Source organism: Echeneis naucrates, chromosome 7, assembly GCF_900963305.1.
Source record: "Echeneis naucrates chromosome 7, fEcheNa1.1, whole genome shotgun sequence".
Lineage (NCBI taxonomy): Eukaryota > Metazoa > Chordata > Actinopteri > Carangiformes > Echeneidae > Echeneis > Echeneis naucrates.
This window is the reverse complement of record NC_042517.1, coordinates 16363714-16375723: the sequence shown is the minus strand read 5'-3', so window position 1 is coordinate 16375723 and position 12010 is coordinate 16363714. Positions and strand designations below refer to the sequence as shown.

The following is a 12010-nucleotide window of genomic DNA, read 5'->3' as shown; positions in this document are numbered from 1 at the left end:
TGTGTCGTTCTGTCGCGATATTTGCATCGCATAATATCGCGGTAGGTGACGCATGTCGCGTGGTCCGTTAAAGGCGACACGCACAGGTAGAGCAGCAAGCGAGAGCGGGTAGATGTCATTCCACCTTAAAACCCTGTTATGCCAGACAGAAGCTCCTAGTGGTTCACTGACTTCTGAATCTTTTAAGGTAGTCCAAGAGAGATCCGCTGAATATTTGGGTGGTGCTCAACAAGCCGTGGGCAGCTGAGGGTTAATTCCCACGCACTACACTTCGGCATGGTCTGCGTCCAAGACAGTAGTTTGTGTTGAGCATATCTTGGGTATTTATATTGCTTATTATGGAGAAGAATACTAACCACACACACTTAATGTAGATATATTTTCATGCCTGGACCACAAATGTCTCGCTCCTTGGGGCAGCAAATGTACCCAAATTATATATTGTGCTTGCTCCCTAACCCACCACCTTTAAATTGCTATACCAATTAAGGTCACCCATTTATAATTTAAAACGTACTTAGGTAGGAAAACGTTCAATATCCATGTTGTCTTTCAGAAACAAAATGGCATATATTACTCCAGACAACAAAACAGCTCTTTTTCTTTGAAGTATCATTTATTCTTGTGCCATGTGAAAAAGGACACATGCAACCATCTGAGTCTTAAAAAAAAACACATGGTGGTTTGGCACTGATCCACCATCCTCTTATAAAGGTATTGTATGCCATTTGAAAGCATCTCCTCTGTGTAACGCCAGCTTACAACCTATGCATGAAGTGCTTGTTGAACGAAGTTGCAATACATTCAGCGAAGAAGGGAAAGCCAGCTGACAAATATTGTTGTTGTAAAAATTGAGACAAAAATCTTTGACTCCATCACTGACTGGCAAAGCGTGAGACTGACATGATAACATGATTTGATGGTTTTGGTGGCACAGCTGACACTCAAGAAATAGAAATATATTTTGCAGTTTCAATGGGATTCATCCACATGAAAAAAGTAGGTAAGAAATTTTACTTTAAGAGATTTGTGATTTGTGTCAATCTCAGCTTGAGCAGTCTGTGCGCTTGCCATTGTTACACAGTAAGTGATGCAAACAATTTGGGCATGTATCCGTGGGCTCATAGGAAGAAGGTTGTGCAGCTTGATCTTGTCAATTAGATCTTCCCAGGGTCTTCTTTGAGTGTGAGTGTTCTGTTGAACACAAGCTGTGGTGAAAGGAAGATTACATTTAGAGTTTATCCTCAGATAAGACAGGTTCCAAAAAAGTTTTCAACCTGACTAGATTATCAAAGAATTTCTCAAATAAAAATAAAATAAACATAAGCTTTTTAGCAATAGTAAATTATTTTAGTTTGTGTTTGTTTCATGTTTACTTTGTCTGTGGTGCTGTCAGGGTCCAAGGAGAAATAGCCAACTCTTTCAAACTGGAATTTATCAAAGACCTTTGCTCCCTTGACTGAGGTATCCACTAAGGCACTGCTGATCACCTGCAGGGAATTCTGAACACAAAAAATACATATTTTACACAGTCACTTCATCCATGAAGCGCAATGAAACCAAAAAAGGTCCTCTGTCACAGTAATGCTAAATGACTCACAGGGTTAATGTCACTCAGGAAGCCGTTAGGTACTTCAGATGGATCCTCTGGATGTTTGTGCAAGAATCTAAAAAGACAGGGGGAAAATGTTTTTACATGGAAAAAATTGTGTTTCAATTATGTGACGGTGTATGTCTGTGACTTACAGTCTATCATAGAGACGAACTTCACACACCAGCGGCTCGCTGACCCAGTGGATGAAGGCCTTCGGTTTCTCTGCAGTGTCTGAACTGCAGCAATTCACCTCCAGCTCAACCACTTTACCCTGAGCATCCTGAGAAACAAAGGAAGAAAAAAGAACAACGTGTTGTGAGGAAACTTTTCATAACACGTACTTGACAATTTACAACTAGTTCCCACCAAAGTGTGAAAGATATCATGAAACCCAGCAGAGATAGTATCATTAATTGATTGATTAATGGATCACTCGTCACTGGAAAAGGATTGCATGCCAATTACATTTAACTGGAATAAGATCATCGGAAAACTATCACAGAGTGTCTTTCTCTTCCATTACTTAATGTATTGCCAGGCGAAACAGGATTTGCTAACAGTTATAGTTTTAGAAATGTAAGTCATATCCTTCAGATTTAATTGAAATCCTTATATACAGGAAACACATAATATTTGGGGGGGGCAGGATTAGAACTTGGAAAATGGTTGTTTTATTTTTTTTTATCCAGTTTATTTTCAAACTACTAAGTGAAAGGACTTTAAATCTTACCTTAATGACCTTCTGCACAGAGATCACATACCCAGCATGCCTTAGTCCTACAGGCTGTTCTGGGGTGAGACGCTTGTAACCCTTCTCCATCACCTGCAAACAAAAACAAGTTTGTCATCTTGAATTCAATAAAAAACCCACAAAGGAAGTCTTCTGCTTTTATTGTGAGCACATTTATTTTTCTCCCTCTAACCTCTCTGAAGTCGCTCTGTTCAATGAAGATGGTGCGAGTAAAGGGAACTGTGTGGCTACCCTTGGCCTCGTTGGCAGGAAAGTCTGGTACAGACACATTTAACTGAGAAAGAAAAGGGCAACATCAAGGTTTAGCACCTCTGAGGTTCAATATGTAATATGTAAACTATATATAATAGTCCAAGGAACTTTTTGAGATGTAATATTGGCACATTTGTATGAAATGTACAAACCCAAGATTTCTCAGGAAGGTTAGTTATGGTGACTTTGAGAGGTTCCAGTACAGCCATGGCTCTGGGTGCTGCATCATTAAGCACCTCTCGAACACACGACTCCAATAGGTGGGGCTCTGTTGTTGTCTGGGAAACTGTAACTCCCACCTGTCAAGAGATGTAACATATTCATTACATAACAGCACTGCACTCTTACACTTTTCACTAGTTCCTTAATTCAATTATCCTGCATACCCTCGCACAGAAGTTGTTAATTGCCTCTGGTGGGAAACCTCTTCTTCTCAGTGCGGTCAAAGTGAAGAGACGAGGATCATCCCAGTCTCTGTAAAAAGAAAAGAATCAGTTCAGTTATGTAGCACGAAGACAGTTTGGGAGGTATAGGCCTTTAATGAATGGGTTAACACTCGTCAAATAAAATCCCAACAATTTCCAGTCAGTGAACTACATTCATGATTGTACATGTTTGAATTAAGTTCACAAGATCTCACAACACTTTGATTTTTGCTGTTACAATAAGTAGCAATAATTGGAAGGAAGGAAGCTTTTTTTGTGCAAAATAAATAAATAAAGGCACAATTTCTGAGTTGTTAAAGTGATGTCTTTTTAATCACTCAGACATGGGCAACTTAAGGTAAATATTCCTTACATCTTCATTAGAATATAGCAGGTCTTTGCGAGCAGATCAGCATGCTTGCCCAATATTTTGTAGTTGCAGTGCAAGAGGAAGTGGTATCACTGCAGGTAAACAGTGAGGACACATGAAAGAGTAATGCTTCCAGTCCTCTATCTTCAAACAGGCTTCACCACAAACTTGATTTGAAAGTTAATTTGTCATTTTAATAAATGAATTATTTTGTGAACTAAGGGTATCTGTTGAAATTTATTTTTAATCCATACAAATGCTCTCTCTTCTCTAATTTTTTTTATAAAGCATACTGCTTCAAACTCAATTCTTTTAGAATAGCAAAACATGAGACATTCACTCTATGTGCCAAATCTATGTGATTAAAACCAAAGCTGGCAACTGTCAGTAAATGCACTATACTTATTGCAAAAAAAAAAAAAAAAAAAAAGTAAAGGGTTGCTTCTCAACCACAATAATTTTCTAACACTGGTAAATTACTGATGGTAACCCACTAGTTTTTTTATGCGGGCTCAGAAATTGTTATAATGACAAAAATAATGGAAGAACTAACAAAAAACACCCCCAAACAAAAACAAAAAAAACATTAATTGTTATTTTACCTGACAACACCAGTCTCTACCAGTTTAATGATTTTCCTCTTGGACACAACAGTGTAGGTGAGGTTCAAGCGCCCGTATTCCCACTGAACAGGGCAGTACACATCCAGAGCGTTACAAAGCCAGTAATATGATGAACGCCTGTCCCAAAAATAAAAGAAACAAACATTAGCATTGACAGATTATCATATCGAGATGCAATATATGTATAACATGTATACCTGGCCTGAAACTCTTTGGTACACAGTGAGTGTGTGATGTTTTCAATAGAGTCACACAAGCAGTGGGTGTAGTCATAAGTTGGATAAATGCACCTGCAGAGAAAGATAAAAGAAAAATAAGTCAGATGGAGTTGATGTATTACATCTAAAATGTAGGAGAAGAAAAGCACAGGTTTTCATACCATTCATCTCCTGTTCGATGGTGTGCCGTGTACTTGATTCTGTACGCCACGGGGTCCATTTTCCCATCCTCCATTACCATCTTCATCCTGAGTGTGGCCTCTCCCTCTGCAAACACTCCCTTCTTCATCCTCTCAAACAAAACTAAAGACTCTTCAATGGGCCTGTCTCTCCATGGAGATGAAGGGACATTATGGCCCTTGAGTTCCTCCCCCTTCTGATGGCACACATACGCATGACCCCTTAAAGTGAACGAGAAAAATGAAACATTATCTAATGGCTTGTGGACATTTACAAAGGTAAAGGTGTTGACAGTTCATGCACTCACTTGCGAATAAGCTCCACAGCAAGCTCATAAAGTTGCTGAAAGTTATCCGATGCGTGTGTGATGGCATAAGGTTTATACCCTGTGGAATATTCACACAACAGTAAAAATGCCACAGGGATGCACTGTATTTCGCAAAGCTTAAATCAGGCCAAACAGTGAAAATTTAATCTCAGCTCACCAAGCCATTCAACCATGTCCTTAATGGCAGTGAAGTATTTTTCTTCCTCCTTCTCTGGATTTGTGTCATCATACCTCAGGAAACAAATTCCATTGTTTGCCTACAGAAGAGGCAGATGTTTAGCGGTCGAAAAGAATGCCTTCACTAGACAACCTTGAACTGCTTTTTGGTGTTGATAGGTGAGAAAGTTCTTTTTTACCTTTGCGTAGCCAAAGTTGAAGTTGATAGCTTTGGCATGTCCGATGTGGAGGATACCATTTGGTTCAGGAGGAAAACGGGTACGTATCTAAAAACATTGAGCAATATCAATTAGAAAAATAAACCATATGCATCATCATTTTCAAGTATTCAACTGAGTCTGTTAACTTTCAATCAATTTTTTGATATATAATGACCTACAAAGTCCCAATCACCCAAACTAACAATTTTGTGTTATTCAAGACAAGGACAAACAATCACAATTTACTGGAACTAAGGAAAACTTTTACTTAAACTAAAAATCTATAGATTATCCATCAATACCTGATTAATTTTATTTGTTATGTATTCATTTAAATGACATCATGTCTCTTATAAACACAGTAAGGTTTATACCTGTCCACCAGAGATCTCCAGGTGCTTTTTAATCAGGGCCATTGTGTTTGGTGTAACCACGTAGCCCTCAGTTTTATAGTTCTCCCCTGTATTACCAAAGACAAAGACAAAAAAATCAACATCTTCAATAAGTAAACCTTTTGAAATTTTCCTCTCGAGTTTGGAGGAAAAATATACAGTGGCATAACTTCATGGTGGTTCACCTGCTTTATGGAACTTCAGCGCCTCTCCTCTGAGCTGTTCCATTAGTGACTTTCCCTCTCCAGTGATCACCTCACCTAAACAATCAACACAGACAAAAACAAGCTATTAGCAAACACAGTTCAGTTCACCCATTTGTGCCATCCATTGTCCATTCTCCACTGCGTACCATTCACTGCCACCTCCTCTTTCTTCACCTGCACCTGATTCTTTACATCTTTCACTTTCTGGGGCTGCAAGATAAATAGTGTTATTTATGTATTAAATGAAACATTTCAAGGTGCTCACAGGTAGGAAATTTTATAAATGTTATTAAGAGCATGCTTTTTTTTTTCTTTTTTTTTTTTACAGCTAGCCATCGGTCAGCCAGAAAAAGGGGTAAACAACTAGTGTGAAAAAAATAAATAAATACAGACAAGAATTTCTGTTTACCACCACCTCTGAAGCTCTCTAATGAACCTGTATTTATTTTTGCCATATTTTCTTTGTTGAAACACCAAGTTGTGACTCTATAGAAGGTTATATCAGTTACGTCTTCTTGGCCAGACTCAGGAGGAAAACAAAGAGCTATTTAAAAAAAAAAAAAAAAAATAGAAGAGTTACCTTCAGCTTCTTCTCCAGGTCAGCTTCTGTCTTGGGTCCTAAAAGGTGCAGGACCTGTAAGATCAAAGCCAGAGTTTGTAGGTGTATACATTTAATAACAACAACCTGGCACAAATAATTTTCTCTTTTTCTGACATAGAAACAGCATATTCTGGAAACTCATGGGCCCCAGTGGCTTGAAGATCAACGCCATGTCCCATACCTGGAGGCCCATGATGCTCTACGTACTCTCCCTGGTGTGGGTTCAAAGGTACAGCAGCCTTTTGTAATATTCGAAAATAAAGTGAACTTGTAGTTGCATGTAATAATGGCTTTGTGCTATCCTGTAGGTAGCAGACTGTGTATGTCTGGTGTCCCTGGATAAGACAGACGCTGTGCCTATTGACACACACATGTGGCAGATTGCTAAACGTGACTACAAATATCCTGACAACGGACAGAAGAGCATCACAGATAAACTTTGCAGACATATTGGTTGGTATTCACACATCTTAGTAACTGTGTCTGTAAGATCAAAGCCAGAGTTTGTAGGTGTATACATTTAATAACAACAACCTGGCACAAATAATATTCTCTTTTTCTGACATACCTGCATGTCCACCTCGTTTTTGATGACCTTCCCGTCAGCCCATTTTAGAGCAGAACGTGCTTCCCCTGCAACAGATATAAAAGCTATATGAGACAATGCGCTGGGCCTCAGGGGTTTACAAACATGCATCTACTTAAGTATAAGATCTTACCCATGAGCAGTCCCATGTTGAAGTGGTACCTTTCCTTTAACAGCTGTTCCTTGTGCTTTTTGATCACACTCTCCACCTACACAACAGCCCATGGTTGTTCAACATACTACACTTTTAAAATCTTACAGGAGGACACACTTCTAAGAGTAAACTATGCACTTACGGCATCTTCAATCTGCTCCGGTGTTATGACCACTCCCACTCCACATGCTTCCTCAAATTCCTTCTGGTTGATCGGGTCCTGAGGATGGCCCTTCACAAAGTCTAGTGCAGCTTCAAAAATGAAAATGGCATTAAGTCCACTGAGAAGGGTAGTATAGATTATCCATTTACTCTTCATTTATTCACAACCTCATCCTCTTACCCAGTTAGACATTACCTGCCAGCTGTAGCTCTGTGCAAATTTTGCGCAGAGCTATGCTTTCTGAAAGGAATGCCAGACGTTTTGTGTCTTTAAGGCGAGATGCCATACTGTACAACAGTGTACCCATGGCTTTGTCCACTCCTGAGGGCCCATGGATATGCTGAGCCTGTTGCAACCAATGAGAAAGGACCAGTTATTTTGATTATGAAGTTGTAATGGGTGATGCTAAAGCTGAGCAACTCGGAGAACAACAATGTCACCATTTTTCCTCATCTTGACTGTAAAGCAATGGTCACCAAACCATGGATAGATTTGCCTTATTAGAGCCCCGAGTGCATTTACTTTCATAACTGATGGATCACTTTCAAGCCGTCTTTCCGCAAATACACAAAAATTTACTGGAACCACCTTCTCTAATGTGACTATTTGCTTTCTTTTTTAAAACAAATTTATTCATTTAACTGTTTCTGTGGTAATTGAGTCAATGTGCGGTTTCTGACGGTGCAAGAGAAAAAAAACAGACATTTTACGTAATATAATATAGTGAACTGAATTCAAAATTAATAAAAGATGTATATTTTATGGCAATGATTGCTGGTTGCAGCATAATGTTATTCCTATGATAGAAAACTACTATATTATTTTCTCTTTCTTTAATCGCTTCACAGGGAAAAGGCAATATGATAATATGATGATAGTTAAAAAGTGCCAAAGATGTAAACAAAGAATTATTTGATCCCAAACACAAGTAAGCAGTAAGAAATCATCTGCTAGGTACAACTTTGTTGTAAACAACGTAAAGGATGTGAAAATTTAATTAAAGTGACCTAACAACAACTCAAGAATGAGAAACTCTATGAGTAATAAAAATGGGCCATTCAGACATAGATTAAATCTAAAGCTACAAATGGAACGCGTTAAGAAAAACTAAAACTAAAAATGGCAGGAGGGATATAAGTAAGCCTGAAAAGTGAATGTCACAGCTGCTGTCCACCAGAGGCAGCTCAGTCTCCCCGCTGGCAGATACCCGAGTAACGGCGTCCTTCAGGGCACAACTCAGCGCTTCGTTCTTCAGCGTTTCTTTTGCTTTCTGCTCACTGAGTCCGATGGAAGTGAAAAGTGTCAACGTATCCGCCATTTTTCCACCTTAATCACCAGCTGCACTGGAGCCACGCCGACGCCGCACCGCGGTGCACGAGTTTGCTCCTCGGAGAGAAGCACACTTCCTGTACATCTCAAAGAAAAGGAAGGGAAGGAAACGCATAAAAATATGAACCAATAAGAGCCTGCGGGTTCACATGTACTAACCAATCAGAAATGATCTTGACTCAAAGCTGCCGCCTACTGTCAGCAAAACAGCCAATCAGCGGCTGTGTTGACATCAGTGGGAGGTGCTACCGAATCAGTGTAATGTTGCGTCAGATTGACAATAACAAACTTTCGACAAATACTAACATTAATTTCAGCATCGTAATTGCTTCTTGTTTACTTCAAATTGACTTTCAATGGAAACATGTCACAGTTTAACACTTTTTGAAAACTTTTCTAATCAAATATACGCGTCTATCCAACACAGTGTAAGGTCTTTGCTGTCCATCAATAACAACAGTGGTGTAGGATGAGTCCCAATGTGAAACCAAAACAGGAAGACTTTCCTGTTGAACCACTTTACGTGGGTGCGTGTGGTTCGTTTATTTACTGACTCACACAATGTTTCATTATGGCAGACATTGTGATAGGTTAGCACAAGGTTGTTTTAACTCATGACTAGCCAAGAGTGTACAACATACAGTTATGGCCAAACACGCGGTGCTGTCATCGGACACTCACCTATGGAGATCTATGACTTGTCCAAAGTCAGAGCTGCGTCTGGACCTCACTCTCGCCTGTGGACAGTCTTTCCGGTAGGATTTAGAAAGATTTTGAACACCACACGAATCGAGAGCCGAGCACTCCCCCGCGCTTTTGCGTTAACCTATATCTGAACCCACAGCTGGAGAGAAACCGCAGAGCACCATTGGACCGGAGTGATGGGGGGACGAGTGTGGACCCTGACCCAGACAGATGACACACTGTGGTACCATGTCTATACAACTGAAGGCAGGCAGACGTGTGGGAGCAGGAAGAGGACAGCTGCTGTTTCTCTCCAGGAGGAAAAATCGCCAACGAAGAAAGTCAAAGCTGAAGTGGAGATGGAAGAGGAGCCGGTGGCTGTGACTTCAGCGCAGGGCCACGAGGAGGAAGAAGAGATGCTGAGAGATTACTTCCAGTTGGGTGTGAATATGGGAGACCTGCGCAGACAATGGGGATCAGCTGACACCCACTTCAAACAAATTGCAGACATCTTCACGGGTCAGTGCTTATTTTTGCATTTGTAATATCATGTTTATGCAGTAAGTAATAATGAAGACAATATTTGTTTTCTGAATTATGTCTGTAATACATAGTTTGGTATTTCTCAGGTGTCCGAATGCTGCGTCAGGATCCTACTGAATGCTTGTTTTCCATCATTTGCACCACCAACAACCAGATCTCTCGTGTCCAGGACATGGTGGAGAGCCTTTGTCAGGCTCTGGGTGCCCCACTGTGCCACCTGGAGCAAACGCCCTACCATGACTTTCCTTCCCTGACTGCACTTGCAGGTGCTCAAAGGCCTTAATAAATTCTGTTGCCAGAACAAAAGTTTAAACTTTAGTCACAACTGGGTCAACTATTACCAAAAAGGCACAAGCACATCAGTGTATATGAACATATACATAAGGGCACAAACAAAGCAAAAGACACACAAAGCTATAGTACATAAGCATCACACACCACATGCATGTCTATATAATATGCTTAAGATTCATGTAATATATTTGGGCTACCCTGTCTATTAACGCGCTCAGATATCTTTTTCTAATCCAACTTTAAAAATTCCACTAATATTATAAACTAATAAAATAAAACTAATATTTAGTGATATTTTGATGTTTTTATCAACATACATGACATGTTTTTTGCATCGTAATTGGCAGACAGCAACGTAGAAGCGTGTCTCAGGGGTCGCAGTTTTGGATACAGAGCTAGATACCTGCAAAAGAGTGCAAAACAGATTCTGGAAACTCATGGGCCCCAGTGGCTTGAAGATCTACGCCATGTCCCATACCTGGAGGCCCATGATGCTCTACGTACTCTCCCTGGCGTGGGTTCAAAGGTACAGCAGCCTTTTGTAATATTTGAAAATAAAGTGAACTTGTGAACTTGTTGCATGTAATAATGGCTTTGTGCTATCCTGTAGGTAGCAGACTGTGTATGTCTGATGTCCCTGGATAAGACAGACGCTGTGCCTATTGACACACACATGTGGCAGATTGCCAAGCGTGACTACAAATATCCTGACAACGGACAGAAGAGCATCACAGATAAACTTTACAGACATATTGGTTGGTATTCACATATCTTAGTATCTGTAAACGTGAACTGTTGTGTTATGATAATGCTTTATGTCATATTTCTATGCAGGTGATTTTTTCAGAAATAAGTGGGGTCCTTATGCTGGTTGGGCACAGTCGGTCAGTGTTATTTTGCCATTCAGTAACTGTTGCTCAGATTCTGTCACATCTTCCTTACCCATACTCTTTATCTGCATATTCACAAAGTGTGTCTTTCTGATTTAGGTGTTGTTCTGTGCCGACCTCAAGAAGTTCAAAAAGCTGAAAGAAGCACCGCACCCTTTGCAGCTCAAGAAAGACAAAGATGCATTCAAAGAAGAAAAATCGACACCAGGCAATAAAACAAAAATTAAGGTGGAGAAAAATGGAAGTGTGAAGCACACAAAAACGAAGTCAGACTGCAGCAAGACAGCAACAATGCCTGTCAAAAATGAGAAGGTGGGGTGAGGTAAACAAGCTTCTTATATTTGGATTCAAGTCAGGTTACAATAACTATATATTGATTCACATTAAGGATTTTTTGTGAAATAGTAGAAAACTGATTCATGCAAATCAATTCTGTTGATGTTTAGCTTAACCTAGTCAGAAGAGCAAGCTGATGTAGCCTCTTGGTTGAGGGGTGAAACGTCTTCAGGGATATAGAAACAAGGGCAGTCGCATTCAACTCTTTCTTTGGACAGCTGCGACCTGGATGAATGAGAACCTTCACAGACTTATGTAGGTATTGCACAATTAAGAATGAAAAAATACACCTATGAATTCACTATTAGAAAATATTATTGTAGTTTTCTTTTACAATGAAATAAAAATACTTCACTCTTTTTTTTTTTGGTGTGTATATCTTGAGAGAAAATTTCGATATAAGCACAGTCATCAATAGAGTTGTTCTGACTGAAATCCAGTAAGTTCATCTGCTGAACTATATTGTAAGTTGCCCCTAGGTGGCACTGTGCACTGGACTAAATTGCCCTGCAAGTTCATAATACTACACAATGGACTAATTGCCTCTGACCGTTTTTTTTTTTTTCCCTCGCTCTCTCTCTCTCTCTCTCCTTTTATTTAGAGAACAAACTGCACTCTTTTGCTGGGTGAATATTTTTTATTAAGCCCCTAGGTTCCTGTTACACCATGTGTTCACACATTGTGACATTTATGTGCGTGTCAGAAAAGGTCATA

At 39.7% G+C, this 12010-nt stretch overlaps 2 protein-coding genes across 3 annotated transcripts; one reads left to right on the top strand and one right to left on the bottom strand.

Moving 5' to 3' along the window:
* Nucleotides 1-603: 603 nt before the first annotated feature.
* On the bottom strand, nt 604-9357 carry qars1 (glutaminyl-tRNA synthetase 1). Its single transcript, XM_029506841.1, has 24 exons — nt 9231-9357; nt 8428-8634; nt 7416-7566; nt 7200-7309; nt 7037-7112; nt 6886-6950; nt 6297-6350; nt 5863-5926; nt 5696-5770; nt 5493-5578; nt 5098-5184; nt 4899-4998; nt 4721-4799; nt 4395-4634; nt 4213-4305; nt 3995-4132; nt 2984-3071; nt 2750-2896; nt 2518-2619; nt 2325-2417; nt 1747-1874; nt 1601-1667; nt 1377-1502; nt 604-1208 (listed from the first exon to the last, which is right to left on the bottom strand). The coding sequence occupies exons 2-24, from the start codon at nt 8536-8538 to the stop codon at nt 1158-1160; spliced, it is 2331 nt and encodes a 776-aa protein (XP_029362701.1). The 5' UTR covers nt 8539-8634; nt 9231-9357; the 3' UTR covers nt 604-1157.
* On the top strand, nt 8921-11655 carry ogg1 (8-oxoguanine DNA glycosylase). Of its 2 annotated transcripts, none has more exons than XM_029506843.1 (8): nt 8921-9304; nt 9394-9752; nt 9863-10042; nt 10418-10596; nt 10681-10825; nt 10905-10954; nt 11060-11272; nt 11407-11655. In XM_029506843.1, exons 1-8 carry the CDS (start codon nt 9195-9197, stop codon nt 11431-11433), a joined length of 1263 nt encoding a protein of 420 aa, XP_029362703.1. In that variant the 5' UTR covers nt 8921-9194; the 3' UTR covers nt 11434-11655. The 2 variants fall into 2 exon arrangements, with proteins under 2 accessions (XP_029362703.1, XP_029362704.1); XM_029506844.1 differs by having other exon boundaries at nt 11060-11282.
* The last annotated feature ends 355 nt before the right edge of the window (nt 11656-12010 follow it).

Coding starts and splice junctions, on each gene's coding strand:
- qars1 (XM_029506841.1), bottom strand. CDS start 8,538: ATGGCGGATACGTTGACACTTTTCACTTCCATCGGACTCAGTGAGCAG. Junction 4,800..4,898: donor GGACATGGTTGAATGGCTTG/GTGAGCTGAGAT, acceptor AATATTCCACAG/GGTATAAACCTTATGCCATC. Junction 1,875..2,324: donor CTGTGCAGAAGGTCATTAAG/GTAAGATTTAAA, acceptor TTTGTTTCTCAG/GATGCTCAGGGTAAAGTGGT.
- ogg1 (XM_029506843.1), top strand. CDS start 9,195: ATGGCCAAACACGCGGTGCTGTCATCGGACACTCACCTATGGAGATCT. Junction 10,597..10,680: donor TCCCTGGCGTGGGTTCAAAG/GTACAGCAGCCT, acceptor GCTATCCTGTAG/GTAGCAGACTGTGTATGTCT. Junction 10,826..10,904: donor TAAACTTTACAGACATATTG/GTTGGTATTCAC, acceptor ATTTCTATGCAG/GTGATTTTTTCAGAAATAAG.